We start from the raw sequence: 22729 nt of genomic DNA on the forward strand, positions 1-22729 counted from the left end.
CCAGGAGTATGCATGTGATAGAGTGCTGCATATGGCCAGAGCTGGCAGCCACAGATCCTACCCCTCCCCCTGACACCATGTGGAGTGAACCTTGCTCTGCCCGCCCCCTAAATTATGAACGAGAGGACCTCGTACTGCCACTCCCCCCGACTGGGGAACCCCCACAACCACTTGCCAAGCCCCCCAGCTACCAATCAGACACCCGCTCCCCCTGCAAACTCCACCGCAGGGAGAGGAGCGGACCCCCGAACAGTAAGGAGGGAGGACACGACTCCCGTTCAGCTGCAGCCATCAGCCGCCGGAGCGTGCGACTCCTGTCGGCACTCTGACGTCACACGCGGAAGTAGCGTGTGTCGACTCAGAGGGGAGTCCTCCCGCCGTGGATAACCCATACCGACCAGCTGGAGGTGGCCGCCCGCCTGTGGTGGCCCCCCCGACTGACTCCTGAACCTGCAAATAACACGGTAGACACAGGGACTCCTCAAGGCGCCTCACAACATGCCGAGCCGAAAACCGGAAGTGACGTCAGACGGGCACACAAGAAATCGTCGCCCAGAAGGAGGAAGGAGGGTGGGTTTAAATACCTCCCGACTCCTCCTACAAATACAGGCTGACCTGCGGTCAGCCTTACACTTATTGCACTCTAGTCTCTCACCTTCCTGTTATGACCCCTATTTTAGCAGTAGGTCACAATACGCTGTGTTTCCTGTGAAGGGAACTGGGGATGCAGATCTGATGTAACAGTTTCAATATCGCCATACCAGCCTCCAATGTCGTGATCATATTATGTAAGGGAACAGAACACACAATCTAATGCTCTCCGTAAAAAAATTATTAATTATAAAACAAATGATTGCATTTACATCGTGGCACTTCATCAGTGCCTGTTAAGATCTCAAATGACACATGCATTGGCTTGCAAACATCAATGAAGAGATGGCCGTGGGTGATGTCACACTCCAGGCTCTGCCCCCATACATCGTAGGGTGTGGACTTCCTCAGTAGGGGAGAATTGTACACTGTTATAAATGTTAGTGAGTATTGCGTGATACTATTCATGACATGTATGTTTAATTGATGAAGTGTGGTGAAATCACTTTTTTAATGTGTTAGCAGCAATATTTACTTATATGTTATTTGAGTTTTTTTTGGCGGCGCTGATTATTTCTTTCTATTTTTTGGGGTTAACCTCTATGTCTTTGTGTATTGATATTAGTGAATGCAGTGCCACTGAAGTATTAGGCGAGACATGCTTGTTAGCACCACTTACCTTTCCATTCCAGTGCCATGACTGCCTTTAAGCTCTGTGGCTGTGCCCACAAGGGCTTTACCCTTGGAGGTGCGCATACGTCCAATTAGAGTGACTCCCGCCATTACCTGTTGCATCAAATTTCAACAGCTTCCTCTTCAGCCCAGCCTATTTCCTTTAGTTCTGGTTCCCACCTTTGTATTTTAGCTGCTTTTGCTTTCTTCTTCTTTGGAGAGTTCCTCCACATTTCCCTTGTCTATACCCTAAAACCATTTTACGTGTCAACCTCTGTCTTGTATTATTCTATGCCCTGACCATTAGTTTGTATCCTGGTTACTTTCTCTGACCTTGAGCTTGTTTCCTGGTTATCTGGGTCCTCTGTCTGTCCTGATCTCTGACTGATCTCACAAATTGGAGTCAGTACGAGTCCAGACCTCTAATAACAGGTCCCTGGTGAATGCTGGGTGTACCTTAGACTCTGTGGTTTGGAGGACCCCCTATCACCTGCTCTCACATGGTACCATACTTGAACACACTGGCAAGTTCATAACCAGCTCCCAGGTCTTATTTGTTCTGGAGTGTTCCAGCTTTGGTCCTATTCCACAGATACAGCTACTAGGTCCTACCTGTTCTGGAGTGTTCCAGTATGGGTTCTGTTCAAAAGACCTAAATCCCAGATCCTATCTGTTCTACGGTGCTTCACTCAAGGACCACCTTTAATATTGATTGGCTGCTAGACGTTACTGCACATTATTACTGCTAACTGATTGGTTGCTAGATTGTGTTACAAACTCACACAGCAGTCCCCTTGCCAGAATAGAAGTGTTGTCTTGTATTGCAGCAGAATTTAACATGTAGCACCCTGTAGCTTAAGAAGGGAGCGGCTCACAAATTTACTTGCCAGGAGTAGTTATCCTGGTTGGTTGATTGATAGAGATCCATTGATTTCTCCCTAAGTTTGGCCTTGTTGCACTTTTCTCTTCTACCACTAGGTGGCCGGGTACTTGGTGGTACTAGATATGAGAAGGGTAACCCAAGGTCAGGTTAAGGGTATATAAGGTATCTCAGCCAATGGGCAGGGGTTTTATTGAATCCCTTGGCCTGCTGGGAGCACCTATATATTTGGGTGGAGTCAGGTGATCTACGTTCTGTGCCACCTGCACAGCTGTCTGGTTGGACTTGTGTTGTACACCACAGGCTTCTAGGCCGGAGATTGGGCCTATCCTAGGTGTATCTGGCTGCCAAGCTGTGTGAGGGCCTATCCAGAAGTAAGAGGGCAGTGCGGGTTTGGGATTGCGGCTTGCAGTCGAACCAAAAGTGATGGTTCTGTTGGCCGGTGAACCTGTCGTGATCAGAGGTAGAAGCTGATCTGTTGCCACTAAGGGACCAATCACCTTTACCAGGGACCACAGTGAGTAACTGAAACAAGACACTGAATAGGCACAGTGGAGAATCGGGAAACTTCAGGTGGTGATCAAGTCAGAGACCCAACCAGCGGAGGTGGCGCTTGCAGAGCAGCCTTGTGTGTCAAGCCAGGGACCGAGACAGTCAGCAGGGGTGAAGCTTGAAAAGTATCTGGAGTGCCAAGCTAGGGACCCAGCAGGGAATCGTGGGTGACGCTTGAGGGAGATACCACCGCAAAGACTTGAGGAGCTCAAGGAATTCAGAGTCAGTGAATCAGTGGGTCTACTGAGAGACCGGGAGCTCAGTGTTGAAAAACTACAAGAGGCAGATGTAGTGAAGCTGAAGGAACTGTTACGTTTAAGTTAGGAACTGTTAAAGACTGTTGCCATAGGTAAGCATTCCTGCATGAGCAGATGTGGCGCCTTTCTGAGGCCTTTTCCTGCAAAGAGTCAGAGATGAGTGATAGTTAAACAGTTAAAGCAGTGAAAGAGTCACTCCACATACCACTGTTTACTCATCCATACCATCTTGAGGATGTCCTCCCCTCCTCTCTGCAAACCTCCCTCACTCCTCCAGCCTCTGCCACTACTTTACACTTGTGTCTCCTCACTTTGCCAGGTCTGCTGTCAGTCATGGACACCGCCACTTGCTGCTTTCCTTTCCCTGCATCTGCATGTAACAGGGAGAGCTTGTTAGGATGTTGGGCCCCACAACAATGACTGGGCCCCTTTTGCCCCGCTTTAAAGACGATCCTGCTTCCCATTACCAAAATCCTCCTATCAGCCTGCAACTCATCTTTAACCCAAACATTGAATTTCCACTTTGTTGTACTCATATAAGCTGTGGGGTAATTTTCCTCTACATAGTCCTACTTCTCAAATATTTACTCTGGTACTGTGTCCTTAAATATACATATTTCAATATCACTGCTTTGAATTAAGGCCGCTATCTGACATTATGGACTTAAACAGGAGGTTGGGCTGGGGTGCTGAGTTTCAGGCAATGGAGGAATGAAAGTTACAGAGCATGAAGGAAGGGGAGCTAGAGAAGCATGGATAAGGGTGGGAAACTACAGAAGCATGGAGGAAGGGGAGCTCGAGAAGCATGGAGGAAGGGGAGCTCGAGAAGCATGGAGGAAGGGGAGCTCGAGAAGCATGGAGGAAGGGAGGCTACATAAGCATGGAGGAAGGGGGCCTACATAAGCATGGAGGAAGGGGGGCTACAGAAGAATGGAGGCTCTGAAGCCACAGAAGCATGGAGGAATGGGAGCTATAGAAGCATGTAGGAAGGAGGGCTAAAGAAGCACAAAGGAAGAGGAGCTACAGCAACATGTAGGAAAGGAGGTTTTAAAAGCATAGGGGAAGGCGGGCCATAGAAGCATTGAAGAAGGGGTGCTCCAGAAGCATATTTGAGAAAAACTATAAAAAAAAATTGTTAAACCAATATTTCAGACAGAATTTTTTTTTCTGTTTTTGGACTACATGTGGCAGAATTCTTGGCCTGGATAAACTAAAAAAAAATAGCAAAGTATCTTGCAGAAGCAAATAACCAAAAAGTCTCTTGTAAAAGCACTTAGAACAAGGCTGTATGTGGCATGGGTGTACACACACCTCTATTGAACACCAGAGTCATTAAAAAAGGACCAGTTTATTGAACTGATGTACACAAATTGGCATGTAATGAATCAATGAGAGATTCAATGATAAAAATTATATGCTGTAAAATGAGCCTGCACTAGATCCACCAATAGCCAAATGTAAATAACTAGGGGCTGTGCAGCCTGCTTGCCCTTATGAAGAGATGAATCACGGGGCATGTGGTCACTCGGGTGCTCACAGGGAACAAGAAGAATGGCTGGGCTGCTGTACTGGCTCCCAGTCAGGGAGCCAATGTTAGGGTGAAGACGGAGAAGCCTGCAGTGTTCCCTCCGCGAGGATGCTTGGAGTGAGGAGGGTGGTCAGCGATGATGTCACGAAGCAGTGCCTGAACGAAGAGCCGGGCAGAAGCCTCTGGGGGTGGTGGAGCCATGGAACACAAGCTGAGAAGCGAAGGTCCCATCACTATGACTATGCATTTCATGCACCTGCGCCTTATCAAGTCATTCGGCCATGGCTGAGGACCTATTTGTAACATCTCTTCATAGGGGCAAGCAGGCTGCACAGCCCCTGGTTCTTTAGATCTGGCTATTGGTGGATCTAGTGCAGGCTCATTTTACAGCATACAATTTATTACCATTGAATCTCTCATTGACTTTTTACATGCCAATTTATGTTTAGATCAGTTCAATAAACTGTTCCTTTTTTAATGACTCTGGTGACAATTGCTTTTCTAAGTCTAGTGCTCAATCTGTCTGGTGTACACCATGCCACATACAGCCTTGTTCTAAGTTATTTTACAAGAGACTTTTTGGCGGTTGTGTCTATGTTTTACCCCCCTCCCAGGGGTTGTCTCCAGCTGCTAGGATCAGCAGAGCTGTTTTGGAAATATTCTTTCCTAGTCATGTGTCCAATTGGCGTCTGATCTAGCATGCTATAACTCTTATGCCGCAAACACGATACGAAAATTGGACGACAGATCGTCCGACTTTTTCCGTTTACTATTCGCAAGTAGAAATTGAATAGGTTACTAAAGTCACGAAAATTGTCGTACGACAGAAAAAAAAATCGGAAGTGATGTCATGTGTAGTAATGTATTTGTGTTGTATTTTCGGACGACAACTACTGACCAAACGAAAATCGTACCATCTGGTATCGTACGAGGAAAATCTTTGTGCATGTCTGATAAAATAATATCGGATGAACTGTCATGGTCGGCTCACGGAAGCCCTGTACTAACGATCCGATTATCGGACGATTCCTCCTCGGACGACATTTTTTGTACAATATTCGGATCGTGTGTATGTGGCATTAGTTCTGTAGCAGTCAGAGATGCTAGTTTTTTCGTTTTCTAGCTGTTGCATACCCTTGAAAGACACTAAATGGGCTATTTAAGGTTATTTACACCTACCTATTCTGATGCATTATGGTGCCACCTATTTTATGCGTGCATGCAGCTGATACCACTATGTACCTGTTGCTACAAAAATTGGTACCTTAGTACTGCCTGAGGCCTCTGGAAGTTATTTCACTTCCAATCAACTGAGATTCATCATTTATAAACAATGCATATGGAAATAGTGACCGTTAACACATTCAATTACAGAGGCAACACTTTTGACTATGATATTCTGTATTTCCCTTCATTCTGACACTAGGGGCATTTAAGCACTAATACCAGACTATCAGTCTTCTGCTGGTCCTGACAGCCTGATTGTCAATGTCATTTGACTAAACATTTGTAGTGCTACTCTACTGGATAATTAGGGTCCTTCTGCCTTGCTCCAGTGATGATCTGCCCTACACCTGACTCGAGTGACACCTAAACAGCTGGAACTTTTGACTGGGTTTCATTAAAAGGGGTAAAGCCATGTAAATTAAATTGGTTAGGTAAGTAGAAAACAATATAATTTCAGAATAGTTTAAAGATGACCGCACAGTTGATATAAGAATGGCCTATCTATGAGCAAGAGCCTCTATCGAAGCCGCTGGCCAGTGGGGTATACAACTACAGCCCTGCCAGCACTGGGATCCTATGCTTTTACTTGCAGTGGGGTGCTAACTCCCCAACTGGGAGATTTGTAATCCACAGAGCAAGAGGACAATCCCTTTCAGCAAAATGTCCATTGAAACAGAAAAAAAAAAAGTACTGTGAGGCCTCGTACAGACGACCGAACATGTCTGCTGAAACTGGTCCGCGGACCAGTTTCAGCAGACATGTTCGGTCGTGTGTACGGCCGACCGGACAGGTTTCCAGTGGACATTTGTCCAGCCGACCGTTTTGCAGCGGACAAATGTTTCTTAGCATGCTAAGAAACATGTCCGCTGGAAGCCTGTCCGTCGGACATGTTCGGTCGTCTGTACAGACTCACTGTACATGTCCGACCGGCCGCCATCCCTCGCATGCGTCGAAGTGGTTCGTCGCATGCGTCGAAGTGGTTCGACGCATGCGTGGAAGCTTTGAACTTCCCGGGCCGCCCTTGTCGCAGCGTCATCGTCGCGGCGACAGCGCGACCACGTCCCCGCGTATTGTTTACGCGCGGATTTCTGTCTGATGGTGTGTACAACCATCAGACAGAAATCTCCGGGCGGACATGTCCGCTGAAAACGGTCCGGCGGACCGTTTTCAGCGTACAGTCCGTCCGTCTGTACGAGCCCTGAGTGGTAGCCAGACAGGCCAAATCCTCAGTCCATATAATAATTTTTAGGGAAAGAAGAAAATGACACCAAGTCCTGTAACTCTAACTGAAGATCGAACAAGATCCAGCGCAAAGGACAAACAAAAAGAGTGTGGTTACTTAGGAATGTGATCAAGCAGTTGTCACAAGGCAATTAGAGATTCAGCAAACGAGGTGTGATCCATCAATGTGAAGCAATTGATTACAGTGGTGGAATGACAGCTAACAGTGTCCAAAGTAGCCTTGGAGATTGATTGATTGATTGATTGATTTATTGATTGATTTTGTTTTGCTTCTCTAATCTAGTTAGATGGATTTTATTTAAGCAACTAACAAAATAATTCCTAGCTCCAGCTAACGTGTTTAAGCAGTTAGAGAAAAAGGTTTTTTGTTTTTTTTCCTTTTAAAATCTGACCACTGTAAGTACCCCTGTCAGTGTTGAATGATTTGCCTCAACCCTCCAATTGCTACTTTTTCTGGACAGCTTGGACTGTTAAAATAAACTGAAAAATAACAGACCTATCTATGTTACATCTTTTTAACGCATATGTTACGATTCATCTATGTTACAAGGGGCTCAGAAAAATAAAGACTGCTGTGGTAATGATATTGACATATTGCATCATACATGGCAATTTTTTTTTTTTTTTTTACACTCAGCTTCAATTTAACATTGTGTAAAAATCAAATATAAACTTTGCAAAGAAATGGCAGTTATAGCCTTCATCTAAACGGCTGTAATGCTGTGTTTTACCACTAGATGGAAGCATTCACTAAATAAGCTGCAAGCTGATGTAAAACAACACTCCCATAAAATGAATGTATATACATATCATATATATGTGTAACTAAGCTGTATTCATCCTTCCAAAAATAATCTAAACTAATTCTGCTGATAATTTGCACGCACTACTGTCTTTTTTCTGATAATATATAACTTGGAGGCTGTGAGCTCTTCAAAGAGCTGAAAAGGGTCTTAAGGCTGCAATCACATTTGAGTGGTCTGTCGTTCTTTTGCAGGCCTTTTTACAAGCATTTTTTGGGGGCGTCTGAGGCTTTTTTTTAATTATTTTTAGCCAATGGAAAGCTAGTTACTAGGAAAAATAAATGTGCTATATGTTATGTTTTTATGTTGTTCAGGCACTTCCACTGAAGTCTGTTAGGGCCTGTTGGACTACAATGTTCATTTGTTTCTTGTGAAACATCTACATCAGCCAGTAGATGGCAGTGTTTATAAGTTTATGGCTGCATATATGGCATGCTCCATGTTTTTTTTCTGCAACAAAGGTCCTGTTTCCTGTTAGCAACTAAGCAGCAAAGCTCATGTGTAATGTGCACTGTCTGTTCTGTAGGGCTATACATAGTTGCCAACATTGTCCAAAAATGTGTAGGTAAACTTTTTTGTCTGTAGGTGGAGTCTTATTATAATTAGGGGCAGGGCATTCATTTGTAGGCGTGGCATATACATAGACAGGGAAGAAAAACGCGGCGCACGCAAAAAATGGCCGTGGTTTTAACAAAATATTGGCCACGGCTTAAGGTGGCGTGTAACAAAGGGGGTGTGGTTTGAGTCCGAGGTGAACAAGGATAGAGGGAGAAAGAAAGAAAGAAATAGGGAGGGAAGGAGAGAGAAGGAAGTCAAGAAAGAGGGATAAGGGACAGCAGGCCCAGATCCTACACAACAATAGCAATATTTGTATTCCAGAAAGTTTAACAATCAGCAGATGAAGATACTCCAAACACCTGGTGTTAGTGCCTCAATCATCATGGCATCATGGTTGGTATGGTGTCAGGATGATTGAAACACATTATTTCTATTATTACATTGTAATATAAAATGAAATGTCCCCAGCAGAGTTCCTCCTTACATCAGTTATCCCCAGCAGAGTCCCTCCTTACATCAGGCATTCCTAATAGAGTCTCTCCTTATATCCGGCATTCCCAATAGAGTCTCTCCTTATATCAGGCATTCCCAGCAGAGTTCCTCCTTATATCAGGTGCCCCCAGCAGAGTCCCTCCTTACATCAGGCATTCCTAATAGAGTCTCTCCTTATATCCGGCATTCCCAATAGAGTCCCTCCTTACATCAGGTGCCCCAGCAGAGTCCATCCTTACATCAGGTGCCCCAGTAGAGTTCATCCTTACATCAGGCATTCCCAGCAGAGTCCCTCCTTTTATCAGGCATTCCCAGCAGAGTCCCTCCTTACATCAGGTACCCCCAGCAGAGTCTCCCCTTACATCAGCTACCCCCAAGAGAGTCCATCCTTAAATCAGGCATTCCCAGCAGAGTCCCTCCTTACATCAGGCATTCCCAGCAGAGTTCCTCCTTACACCAGGCATTCCCAGCAGAACCCCTCCTTACATCAGGCATTACCAGGAGAGTCCCTCCTTACATCAGGTGCCCCCAGCAGAGTCCCTCCTTACATCAGGTAGCACCAGCAGAGTCCCTCCTTACATCTGGTGCCCCCAGCAGGGTCCCTCCTTACATAAGCCATTCTCTTCAGGGTCCCTCCTTACATCAGATGCCCCCAGCAGAGTCCCTCCTTACACCAGGTGCCCCCAGCAGAGTCCCTCCTTACATCAGGTGCCCCCAGGAGAGTCCATCCTTACTTCAGGAATTCCCAATAGAGTCTCTCCTTTTATCAGGTGCCCCAGTAGGGTCCCCTCCCTACATCAGGCATTCCCAGCAGAGTCCCTCCTTACATCAGGCATTCCCAGCAGAGTCCCTCCTTACATCAGGCATTCCCAGCAGAGTTCCTCCTTACACCAGGCATTCCCAGCAGAACCCCTCCTTACATCAGGCATTACCAGCAGAGTCCCTCCTTACATCAGGTGCCCCCAGCAGAGTCCCTCCTTACATCTGGTGCCCCCAGCAGGGTCCCTCCTTACATAAGCCATTCTCTTCAGAGTCCCTCCTTACATCAGATGCCCCCAGCAGAGTCCCTCCTTACATCAGGTGCCCCCAGGAGAGTCCCTCCTTACTTCAGGAATTCCCAATAGAGTCTCTCCTTTTATCAGGTGCCCCAGTAGGGTCCCCTCCCTACATCAGGCATTCCCAGCAGAGTCCGTCCTTACATCAGGCATTCCCAGCAGAGTCCCTCCTTACAACAGGCATCCCAAGCAGCGTCCCTCCTTACATCAGGTGCCCCCAGTAGAGTCTCTCCTTACACCAGGTGCCCCCAGTAGAGTCCCTCCTTACATCAGGTGCCCCAAGCGAGTCCCTCCTTACATCAGGTGCCCCCAGCAGAGCCCCTCCTTACATCAAGTGTCCCCAGCAGAGTCCCTCCTTACACCAGGCATCCCCAGCAGAGTCACTTTTTACATCAGGTGTCCCCAGTAGAGTCTCTCTTTACATCAGGTGTCCCCATATGAGTCCCTCCTTACATCAGGTGTCCCCAGTATAGTCCTTCCTTACATCAGGTGTCCCCAGCAGAATCCCTTGGCTCCGCCTCTCGACCGATAATACTAACCCCTGCCCCGGGGCCTTTCCCACAACAGGTCACAGAATGGCAGCAGGCCGTGGTGAGGGGGGTTGGCAGAAGCTCCATTTCTATTGGCAGGCCTCTTTCCCTGTGTACCAAAAACAATATACAGAATATGTATATATTCACCGCGCTACTTCAATAAGCATATAAGTGGCAGCCAACACAACAGAATTAGATCAATCCTGCAAGTAAAAAACATAGAAAACAAAAAAGTGTAGCGCTAAATATATGTGACAAATTAAAATAAGGGGTTTCCACGTCTGGACTCCATGCTAACCCTTCTGCTATTATTACATGCCTGTTTACATCTACTGAAATGTGAGTGTAATTTGTATACCTTTGCTGCCAAGTAAATTGTCCAAACAGATTTACACTATGTGCATCCTCGTTTTCTTTCCTTTGTTATATTCACTCTGAGCCTCCGGATTTTGTGGATACTGCCCATGGTCAACATTGGTTGTTATTTGGCACCATCCCTCATCAATTTTATATACATCGCATATACAGTGGAAACCCCTAGAGGTCTACCCCCCTGTCTACAAGCTGCTTTGGAACCGGGACACCTCTATCCTCTATAAGCATTTATGACCTATTAAGTATATGCTTATTTAGGCCCACTTCCTCTGGTAAGCCTCCAGTTTATACCTTGGTGGTGGATCTACTATCAAATTTCACTTCTACATTCTATAATATGTCACACCTTTTTTGGATTGTTTTTCAATTTTGAATCTCACTAAGACTGTCATTGTTTACCATTCACTATGGACTTTGGAGCACCTTGGTGTTAACACTACATGACTATAAGATTCATTTTTATAGTGCTTTTTATTCAATTAATGTTTATTTTAATTTGTCACATATATTTAGCGCTACACTTTTTTGTTTTCTATGCCCTTTCCCTGTGTGTTCAGTGGAGAGGGAAGGGGCCTCTGATCTGTACAGCTAACCAGCTTCAGTGTACAAGCAAATTGTCTACTTGTACACTGAATAGAGAAGCCTGTGAGAAAGCCGCTACCCATCAGAATATGTAACGGAAGTGACTTTCCGGCAAGGCAGTGCCTCCCTCTCCACTGAACACACAGGTGAATGAGACCTGCTAGCCAAGTTTTCATAGCCAGAATCTGCAGTGGCCAGTGCCAAAAAAAGTCCAAATGCCCGGGACACAAGCAAAACATTTTTTCTAATTGTGATTTTGATAGGAACATGCTCAGATCGGGACAAGCATCCAACTTTCGGGACTGTCCCGGAAAAATCTGTATGAGCTATATACAGAATTTCAAACAGGTTATGGGCCCAGGCATAGCACAGACACCCACCCAGAGAAAATCTGAAAGCCCAGTCAAAGCCAGCTACAGCAGATAAGTGCAAGATACAGCAACAAAGAAGACTGCAAAAGAATAAAGTGGCCAGTAAAACAGCTGCAACAAAGCTTTCATTTGCAAATCTGACAAACCAAAACTACCAGTTCTTGAAATTCAAACTAAAAATGATGCTAATAAGAAAAGGTACATGGAAATGTATAAATTAAGTCAAGCCAGTGCACCCTCCGGATGAGTGGATAGAGAAAGATCAAAAAGCTCAGAGCATAATCTCTCTTAGCATAGAAAATTATCAAATCATTCATATTTGTAAGTGTGAAACTGTCAAAGAAACGTGGGAAGAATCGCAAAAGGTGCACGAAAGACCAAATCTCAGACATTTGTATTCGATTAGAAAGCTATACCAAACTAAGCTGATGAAAGGCCAGGATATGCAGGGTTACATAAGGCACACCTTGGAAATGGTTGCATGGCTGGTCAGTATAGGAGAAGACATAAAAGATTTTCGTGTTGCAGCACTATTACTCAGCGGCTTACCAGAAAATTGTAAAATTCTTGTCACAGCACTCGATGCACGTCCAGATGATTAACTGATATTTGAATATGTTAAGGGCAAGATTTTGGATGAATATAAGCATAAAAAAGAAAGTATTAATGGGGAGGGTGCTCGGAGTCTGCTTTACACATAAAAAACAAACGGAGTAAAAACTGTAACATGCAACAAGAAACGCGTGAATGTTTTGTGTGCAAGAAAAAGGGTAGTTTAAAGGCATTTGCCAGGTTCTGGAAAGCTAGAATGCAAAAACAAACTAAACTACAAAATGCCAAAAGTGTGAAAGAAGAAACTGATTTTTTCAGATAATGAATACTTTTTTCGATTCAAAATGTGCACCTCATCTTTGCAGGCACAGTGTGTTTATTCAGGAGCTATGAGTCACATGACAAATGACAGAAATGTCTTTATTCACCTTGAGTAAAACAGAAAAAAATCACCCCAGCTAATGGCCAAATAATGGAATCGGAGACAGGTTTCTTTACTGTCCTATTTCCCAGTTTCACCAGAAGATACCTGTGAAAAATGTCCTCTATATCCCTGCTCTTGATATCTTTTGTCAGTGAAGAAGCTCTCAAAACAAGGAAACCTTCCAAGATGACAGTTGTGGCATCACAAAAAGTGATATCTTACTTACAAAGGCTAAAATTACACATGAACTGTATCAGCTGAACTGCAATGAGGTGGTTTATACTGCCAAGGAGGAAAAACATTCAAACTGCATTCACACATGGCACAGAAATCCTGACATAATAAAGAAATTAATGTATAATGACTATGCAAGTGGAATAAAAAATTAGTCCACGTGATCAATGAAATTCCCCAGTTGTATATAAGAAAAAATGACTGTTTGTTTCTGTTTGTTCCTGTGCGTCACTTCCAGGCCGCAGGTGGAACGCATGCCAGGCCATAGGTGGCATCCATCTTTTTTATGTAACAGCGGACCATTTAGTATGATGTCCAATAGACTTCGTAGTGCTTTTTAACCACTTTTAATACATTAATATGAGAGGCTCTCTCTCCATTTTTATTTGAATCATACTGCCTGCCTATTAACCTTACTGGAGTAATACCGAGACCACATTGAGGAGGAGAAATGATCCATACCAAGAGCCAACAGAAGATCAGTATAGGTCTTCCAAATGACCTATTACTTCTATTATTGTACAGTAAGGGGGTCACTGGCATCTAGTGCGGTGTGTATTAGCCAGCACGAGGAGGAATATTCACTATATGGGGTATCCTGGGAACCTGGCACTCAAGATATCACATTCTATAAGGACATTTGCACTAGTTCACTTTAAGGACTTTTCTAGTCTTATCCACATTTTGTATTTGCATTGTTTCCATATTTGCATTTATAGTTTGATATTTGTGACAAATTATGATGGTACACTTTTGATTTTATTGCACATTAATGCAAGAAGCGCTGCCTAGGGGACAACTCCTTATTGGTCATACTTCCTGTTGAGAATATTAGACAGCAGCTGCATTCACAAGGATTACGGTTTAGGTAGGTGCGGTTGTTCTGGTAACATATTTATAGTGCACGTAAAAAAGTTTATAGTTACAGTATTACACTATGAAAATGCTTTTTTGTCTTACTTTTTGGAGACATTTGTGATTGGCACAGACTGTGGAGACAGTCAGAGGGAGACCTTAACCACTTCCATACCAGGCACTTACGCATCTTCCTGCCCAAGCCAATTTTCAGCTTTCAGCGCTGTCGCAATTTGAATCACAATTGTGCGGTCATGCTACACTGTACCCAAACAATTTTTTTTATAATTTTGTTCCGACAAATAGAGCTTTCCTTTGGTGATATTTGATCACCTCTGCGGTTTTAATTTTTTGCGCTACAACTAAAAAAAGACCGAAAAATTTGGAAAAAAAAAGTTTTTATTTTTTTTCTGTTAATAAGTAAGTTTTCTTCTTCAATTACGGGCACTGATATGGCGGCACTGATGGGCACCGATGAGGTGGCGCTGGTATGCCGCACTGATGGGCACTCATAGGTGGCACTGATGGGCACTCATAGGCGGCACTTATGGGTGGCACAGATGAGCACTGATAGGTGGGCACTGAGGGGTGGCACTGATGGCATCACTTATTTATTAATTTTTGACAGTGCCCATTTGTGGGAACTGATTGTCATCTATTGTGCTTTTTTTTTTTACATGTGGATGGCCATGGGGGATGTACCTGGCCATCCACGTGTTGCCCCCTTGCCTGGTGGTCCTGGCGGCTTCCCTGGTGGTCCAGTGTGGGAATCCGAGGGGGGGCTGCGCTGACAATCATCGTGAACCCCCGTCAGGAGAGCCGTCGATCGGCTCTCCTCTACTCACGTCTGTCAGGCGCGAGTGAGGAAGAGCCAATCAACGGCTCTTCCCGTTTACATCGTGATCAGCCGTGATTGGACACGGCTGATCACGTGGTAAAGAGCCTCCGCTGGAGGCTCTTTACCGAGATTGGAGATGCAGGGTGTCAGACTGACACCACGCATCACAGATCGCCGCGCTGCGCGCCCCCACGGGTGCGCACCGGCATATTATCCTGCTGGACGTCAATAGACGTCCAGTCAGGATAACACAACCACTTCCCGGACGTCAATTTACTATTGACCGGGCGGGAAGTGGTTAAAGGGGTTGTAAAGTCATAAGGTTTTTTATCTTAATGCATTAAGATAAAAAAACCTTCTGTGTGCAACAGCCCCCACCCCAATATTTAACTGAGGTCCATCTGGACTTGGTGATGTTGCAGGCAATGTCTCTTCTTGCTGAGCTGGAATGCTGGACAATTCCTTAAATGATCCAGTCTTGAACTCTGAACTCTTCGTTTCTCCCATAAACTTGATTTAAAGGGTTATTAAAGGGAAAAAATGTTTTCCTTTAAAATAAATAACATGTTATACTTACCTCCACTGTGCAGTTAGTTTTGCACAGAGTGGCCCCGATCCACATCTTCTGGAGTCCCTCGGCTGCTGTCTCTGGTCCTCCCCGCAAGTACTGACCACAGTCATGCGAGAGCTCGCATGGTGGTGAGTAATTGCGGGCGCGCTCCCGTGATACAGCGAGCGGCCATAGCCACTCACTGAATCACTCGGCCCCGCCGCATCGCTGGATGTGATTGACAGCAGCGCCAGCCAATGGCTGCGCTGCTCTCAATCCATCCGCTCTAGCCAATCAGCAGCCGGGCTGAGCGGCGAAGAGGATCGCGGGACTTTCGAGGGGTCAGGTAAGTATAACGGGGGCTTGGGGGGGGGGGGAGCAGAATCAGATGTTTTTTTCACCTTAATGCATAGATTGCATTAAAGTGAAAAATGTTTTTACTTTACAACTCCTTTAAGCTATGTCTCTGCACTTCCCGTTTGCTATTCCGTATTGACCCTTGGCTTTTTCCTCAACTCCACCTCTGCCTGATCCCAAACTACAACTACTCATTACTACCTTAGGTTTGTTTTTCTGATGCCTCTGTTTGACCCTTACCTGCTTATCTGGTTTTGGACTGCAGTTTGCTCACCTCCGGGGGGGATGATCCTGAGGACCGTAACCTGGTACAAACATGCAGCAAAAATCCATCTCCACCATCAGCTCTGGTAAACACTGGTTAGTACTTAGACTCTGAACCTTAGATGAGCCTGTGTCATCCGCCAGGGTGACTGCCTGTGTACCTATCCTGCTGGTCGGTGGTAGTCCCACTACTGCTATAGTAACTGGTATTTAAGCCTGACCCCTGAACGTGACACCAGCGATAGATTTTCATGGTATGGAATTCATGGTAGGAAGAGGACTTGCTGGAGAGGATGAAGTCTAAAGCATTTGTGCATGAAGGGGGAGTGGAGGAGGATTTGTCCTGGAGGGGGATAATTATTGCTGGAAAGAGGATTTGTGCTGGGGGGGAGATTGGTGAGGAAGAGGATGTATTCTAAGAGGGGAGTTTGGGGGTGGGGGATTTGTCCTGGGGGAGGGATTAGGAGGGAGGGGGAAAAGATTTGTGCTGGAAGGAATAGACGATTTGTGTTGAGAGGGAAAATTGGGGATTTGTGCAGAGATAGAAAAGAAGGGGGCATTGTGTAGGGAGGAGGGACTTGGGGCGGAGCAGAGACTTGGGGCGGAGCAGAATTTATGCTGTGGAAGGGGGGGAAATGATTCCTTCTGAAAGAGTAAAGTAGGGGAGAGTATTGCGTGCAAAGGAAATTTTCCACACCCAACTCCTGTCCCCTCCATTCTGGGCATTACATACTCCTAAACCTGGCACGGACTGCCAGACGTTGTGCACAACCCAGACGTCTGCACTATATTGTACATTACATACTTCTTACCAAAGTGTTTATTGTCTTAACAGTTGCTGGGTGCAAAGCAATCACTGACTATTTTAATGACGTTCTTTAAGGTAGGCTGAGACAAAAAAATGTCTGTCTATTTTCAGTGTGTGTATTATTTTTTATAGTTGTGCCAAGGTTTATATTTGCCATTGAGACTCCTGCTCGTGGGCCATAAATCAAAGCATATTTTATAGGCACAAGGTTAGCTGGGTTTTGTTTAACCATGCCCATTAAATCCCCCAGACTGTGAACAGTTTGGCTATACCCACATTTTGCCGCAGATTAGCGCTTCCCCGAAGTGTCCCTCATTCTAAAGTTGGGAGGTATGATCAGAGCAGTGACTTCTGCCTCAGACAGCAGAGTTGGATGTTTCTGAGATAAAAGGCATCATAGGGTGGTCCGATATTGTTATTGATATAACTCAATGTTGTAGGAGGCCCTTTGTCATATATTGTTTATTTGTGAAACAAAAATTGTATAAAGATTTGAAAAAAAACACATAAAACCACTTAAAAAATATAGACCTCAAACCATTATTATTTCATCTTTTAACCCCACTCATCTGTTTCTAAAAGCATTTTGACATTTTGTGCACTCTAAAGTTAAATTTTGCAATGTAAATAGATTAATGTGTATGTTTGTGTATGTCTACCAGAAATTTCACAAAACATTTGACAATAAAATTATAGCCTTTTGGACAAAATAAGCATTATTTACAGATTTTATTCAGTTTGTAAATGCTAATATTTAAAACACATTACAAAGCACTTTAGTAAAAAATATTCTACAGTATGGAACATAAGAAAGTTTATTACCACAGATCTTTGAGCATGTTTGGTGACTTGGCAATGTTGCAATCTACAGCAGCGGGTGAGAAGAACGAACTGGGTCACATGGAAACCATGTTATAAAGCAAATCAGTTGATAGGAAGGGCCTGATGCTGGACATAGACTTCACGATTGTACGTCTGCTAATAAGAGATGCTTATGAAAATCCTTGTGTGGACAGAAAAACTCCCATTTAAACAATCTGTTCAATAGAACAAATTGTCCAGTACCTTACAGCATTGTACCTGTATTGACAGGAATTGTCCACCTTCGTAAGAACACCTCTATACTTTAGTCTGCTAGTCTGGAACATGCTGCCAGTAAAGACAGATCCCTCATATGCATAATTGTTCCCGGTCAGTGGCTCAAAGTAAGTAAGCCAGAGGATCAACATGACAGCCCGGTAAGCTAGCAGGACAGCCATCACTGCCTTTATATTGGTGCAGATTCTTTCAGCAACTGGTTACCTTAGCCACATGCCAGAAGGTCTGTCAACCATCACCGAGTTTACCCATCTGCCATATCAGCCAAAACTTTTGACCCAACTTGGGCAATTATTTAGAACTTGAGCTGTGAAAGCCCTTTCCCTTTTTTGCGATAAACACATTTTTGTCAATTGCTATTATTTTATAGCATATTTAAAGTGGAGTTCCACCCAAAAATGTTACTTCCGCTTTTCGGAACCCTCCCCCCTCCGGTGTCACCTTTCAGGGGGAGGGGGGTGCAGATACCTGTCTAAGACAGGTATTTGCACCCACTTCCGGGCATAGGCTCCCGTGGGAGTCACGCCACTTGACTCCCCCCCGCTGTCTCCTGGGAAGCACGCCGTTTCCCGGGAGAGAGCAGGGACCAGTGAGGGAGCGCCGCGCTACCTGCGCAGTAGGGAACCGGGCAGTGAAGCCGCAACGCTTCACTTCCCGATTTCCTCACTGAGGAAGGCGGTGGGGGCAGACGAGGGACGAGCGAAATCGCAGGCGTGCTAGACAGGCAAGTTTTATAATTTTTTATAAGTCAGCAGCTGCACTAGTAAATGTAGCTGCTGGCTTGAAAAAAATATATAAATTCGGGTGGACCTCCTCTAAGTATTTCCTGACCGCTAATTCAAGGAAAACTGTGCATTAGTGAAGTCATGCCATGGCATCTACATAGTGCTGAGGTTAATCATTTTTAAATGTTTTTGGTATTCAAAAAAAGATAATTTTGTCTATGAGCAGCATCAGAAATGACCAATTCAGAAAGTATTACAGCAGAAACAGGTTGTGAAGTCACTTACAAAAATGGTTGAGACATATACGTGTGATAGCATTCAAGTTTCATTGAACCAATTGCCAGGACTCTAATACTTCCATGTATAATTTTGTAGTGACCTGGGAACCCCAAGACTCAGCACCTAGAATCCACCCTACAACTTGATAGGGTGAAATAGTATGGTAATAAAGGGCACATCTACAACAAATTACTTTGGGGTAAAAGTTGGTGAACTTCGTCCAGGATATATTTCTCAGGGACTTCAGCAGACCTTGACAATCACATCTAAAAGTAATATAGTTGAAATAGAAGTGTTGTTTCTGTAAAACATTTGCTAAAGAAATTAAACGATCATTTTGTCCTCATTGTTATATTACATTCAAAACCACAATTGACAGAGAGATACTTGGGCACAGTTGAAAGGATGACAATGCATAAACTGTTAAGCTGGCCATAGGTGGAGTGCTTTTCTTTCCTGCAACCACAATAAGTGTTGATGGGGGAATCCCTCCAGCAGAGCCATTGTGATTTCCCAGGTTGGGGAGGGAAATCTTCCCCCCCACTGGATAACAGTGATTATTGCTAGTGGCTACAATAGGTGCTGGCAATAATCGCATGTAAAATCTAACTGTGCAATGCGCACAACCGTGCAATTGTCAGTTAAAGCGACGCAGTGCCGAATAGCAAAAAGTTCTCTGGTCAGAAAGGGGGTAAATTCTTCCAGGGCTGAAGTGGTCAAGCTCACAGAAAGGGATGAAGGCACTGCATTTCAAGCAAGATCAACATGTATTTTCTATTCCTAGTCTGAAAAAAAAAAAAAAAAACAGTCCCAACATCTAATGACTGGTAAGCTGCAATATATTGCCTTTTCGTTCTTGGTTTTCTTTTTTTCTTTAGGCCAAGCAGCATTGCTCCACCTCTAGAAAGACCCAGTAAGGGGAGGTGTATGTTGTTTTTCTACTTAAAGGTCATTAATGCTGTGATGTGGGTGCCAAATACAGGTACTCTGACACAGTAAGCGTACACTCCATTAAAAGAACATAAAATGCTCAATAACACCTAAGGAGAAGAATACTTATTTAAAAAAAAAAGTGCCAATTATTTTCAGCCGAGACCTATAAAAAATTGAAAATGTTAGTCACTGTGATAAAACAAAGATCATAATCCCTGTATTAAAGCTTTGCGAATTGAGCTTAAAGGAAATTTTTTTTGGCTAAAATGAATGTCTGCAAGGTAGAGTGCAATACATTTTCCAGTATGTATTGCAGCACGCCCAGTAATTCACACCTCCTTGAAGTCTCTAACACGTAGAGAGCGTCCTGCCGCACAGATGTAGTTCCCAGGAGGGGGGTGAGCACGTCACTGACCACCGCAGTAAAGTCTCCCTTCACAGTGGTCAGTAACAAATCAGACAAGCAGGAAGTGAACAGAACAGAGAAGAAATAGAGCAACTTCTGAGCAAAAACGAACAATGCGGAAATGAAAAGAGGAATGTCTGCAGGTAAAGGATGCTTATTATGAAAAAAAAATTAAAATTCCTTTACAACCCCGTTAATATCTTCAATGTTTTGTGAGGTCTTATGGCTTAACAAATGCAAGGGTAGATGCCATACTTGTTCAAATAATTTATGCAAATGTTAAAATCAATGATGGGTTTAAAGAGAACACACATGTAGAGTTCTAAACATTTACTGTAAAATAGGCTTATTAAAAAAATATATATATACTTGTACACGGGGACAACTGGGGGAGTTACAATAGCCATAACAGGTAATGGAGGTGCTGTTGAACCTATAGGTTCCAGGTGTTCTCTGTTCTCGTTTCTAGGTCCAGACAAAGTTCTTGCAAAAGCCACATAGCTCAAAGTTGATGTCTCTGTAATTCATAGCCACAGAAACCATATTAAAAAAAGATTCTATGACACAGGTTTTCCACCAGTAGTACCCCAGGGGTTAATTTATCCTACCAACATGACGTTGCAACAAATTACATATAAAACACGCGCACACACACACAATATATATACAGTATATATATATATATACACACACACACACACACACACACACACATACTTTATGGCATACAAAGACAAGTCAGACAATTATGGGAACCAAACCCAGTCTGCAACCGTTAAGGGAAAGCCCTTTTCTGTTAAAGTGTGATGATGTCCGTGTGCAGGAAGCCAGCTACATATAGATATGTGGCCCAAAGTATATCGACAGGTGTCATTTAAGGCTCCACCAGGTCCTATGCAACAACCGCTTAGCGCGCAGACAACAAAAGAGCTTGTCCCAAGCTCTATTCATCTAATGGAAAGGGTAAAAGTCCTGATTGTCATACATCTCTGCAAAACCCGTAAAGGTTCATGTCAGCCTCAGCCCAGGCTCCAACCAAGTCATGCCCCTAATGCATTTCACTCGACCCACAGAGCTTAGTCATGGGGAACATGGGTAGAGTGAAACGTGTTGGTTGCGTGGCCTGGTTGGAGCCTGGGCTGAGGCTGTCATACACCTTCTTTACGGGGTTTTGCAGAGATGTGCGACTTCCAGGACATTTCCCGTTTCCATTTCATATACATATGGTTTGATGTGGAGGAACTGAAGTGAACACACAGCCCTGACCTCAACTCTACAGAACACATTTGGGATGAACTGGAACACTAATAGTGAGAACACGGTTTTGGAATGGGTACAAACTCATTTAGGTGTGAAGTTCAGGTGTCCATAGATATTGAAAGCATTAGTTTGAAAAATAATTTACAAACTAATTTATATACAGTTAGGGGTGCCTAGAGATAAATGTACACTTCAAAAGGGTTTTTGGTAAACCTTTTCTTTAATAAAGCAATACATATTTCTGTAAAGTTGAAAACCATAGGTCAAAACTGCTAGTGACTTCAAAAACCACAGTTTTGACCTCAATACGTAAGCTTTTTCTCCTGGCAAATGAGGAGAACCATATACAGAGGTTACGATGTTTCAGCTGTAATACTTTGTGATGATGATCTAGAACCATTACATTTTTCCAGTAGCATGAGCCAATGACTTTATTTAAAAAAAAAAAAAACTGTAACACTTTCTATAATGTCTATAGACCGAAGGGTAAAATAAAAAAACAAAAAATACTGCTTTGTTGATTTTAAATCCAGGAGTCATCTTGATACTAATTAAGCACCAGTGTAAAAATGGACAAGTTACACAGCAGAATGTCGGATAGAGCTCTTCAATGTGTTTAAATATTCACAGGTGGAAAGTACATGATCAATAACAGCCATTTGAAACTGAACACAAAATAAATCAGAGAGGAGACGTTTGGACACTTGCAAGTTAAAAAAAAATATCTAGAGTTCCTTTTTTTTTCTGTACAGTGTAATTCCAGACTGTCCAGTGTCCATTTGCTACAGTTGAGTTCTCACGTGTTGTACTTATCAGCATGATCTTGTGGCAGAAGGAGATCACTGCAAGGTCTCGTTTTCTTAGTACTGAACATTTGATATGGCTCATTTGATAACCTTAGCGAGTTATCAATGAACCGTCTCACAGGTATAATTACTGGTCGAGTCTGCAGGCCTGAAATTAAAGCCTTATGAACAAGGGTGTAGTCCATTAAACTAACAGCACACAGTGTCCTTAGCTTGACTTTGGGTAAATTTTTTCATAGAAATAGTTCTGTGAAAGAATATAGAGTTCTCCATCTTTTTCCCGCACTGCATGTGCCCTGACAAACTGAAACTGCTCAAGGGCAAACTCATAAAACTCATTCTCCATTTTCCATATGTCCGACTGCTGAAGCTTTGCAGTAGTCTCCTTTGATGGTGCCTTCTTTTCTGTTGTTTTTCGGAGGTGAGACTTCTTTCCTGTAGATACAGAAAATGCAAGTGAGGGAAATAGCTAAACTATGTGCAAATTATTACAGCATGAAAATGACAATTAACATTAAAACTAATTTGACGTTAAAGTGCAATTCAAGCCTAATGCCGCATACACACGATCGGTCCATCCGATGAGAACGGTCTGATTGACCATTTTCATCGGTTAACCGAC

The 22729-nt window shown here is 43.8% G+C and overlaps 1 protein-coding gene across 1 annotated transcript in view; it reads right to left on the bottom strand.

Annotated features, from left to right (window-relative positions):
* Nucleotides 1–21502: 21502 nt before the first annotated feature.
* HS2ST1 (heparan sulfate 2-O-sulfotransferase 1) overlaps nt 21503–22729 on the bottom strand; it is a 252431-nt gene continuing 251204 nt past the window's right edge. Inside the window, exon 7 of the mRNA XM_040360084.1 lies at nt 21503–22542. Within this exon, the coding sequence (XP_040216018.1) occupies nt 22316–22542 (227 nt within the window). The 3' untranslated portion in view covers nt 21503–22315. The remainder of the gene's footprint in view (nt 22543–22729) is intronic.

This window comes from Rana temporaria, chromosome 7 (assembly GCF_905171775.1).
Source record: "Rana temporaria chromosome 7, aRanTem1.1, whole genome shotgun sequence".
NCBI classification, from domain to species: domain Eukaryota; kingdom Metazoa; phylum Chordata; class Amphibia; order Anura; family Ranidae; genus Rana; species Rana temporaria.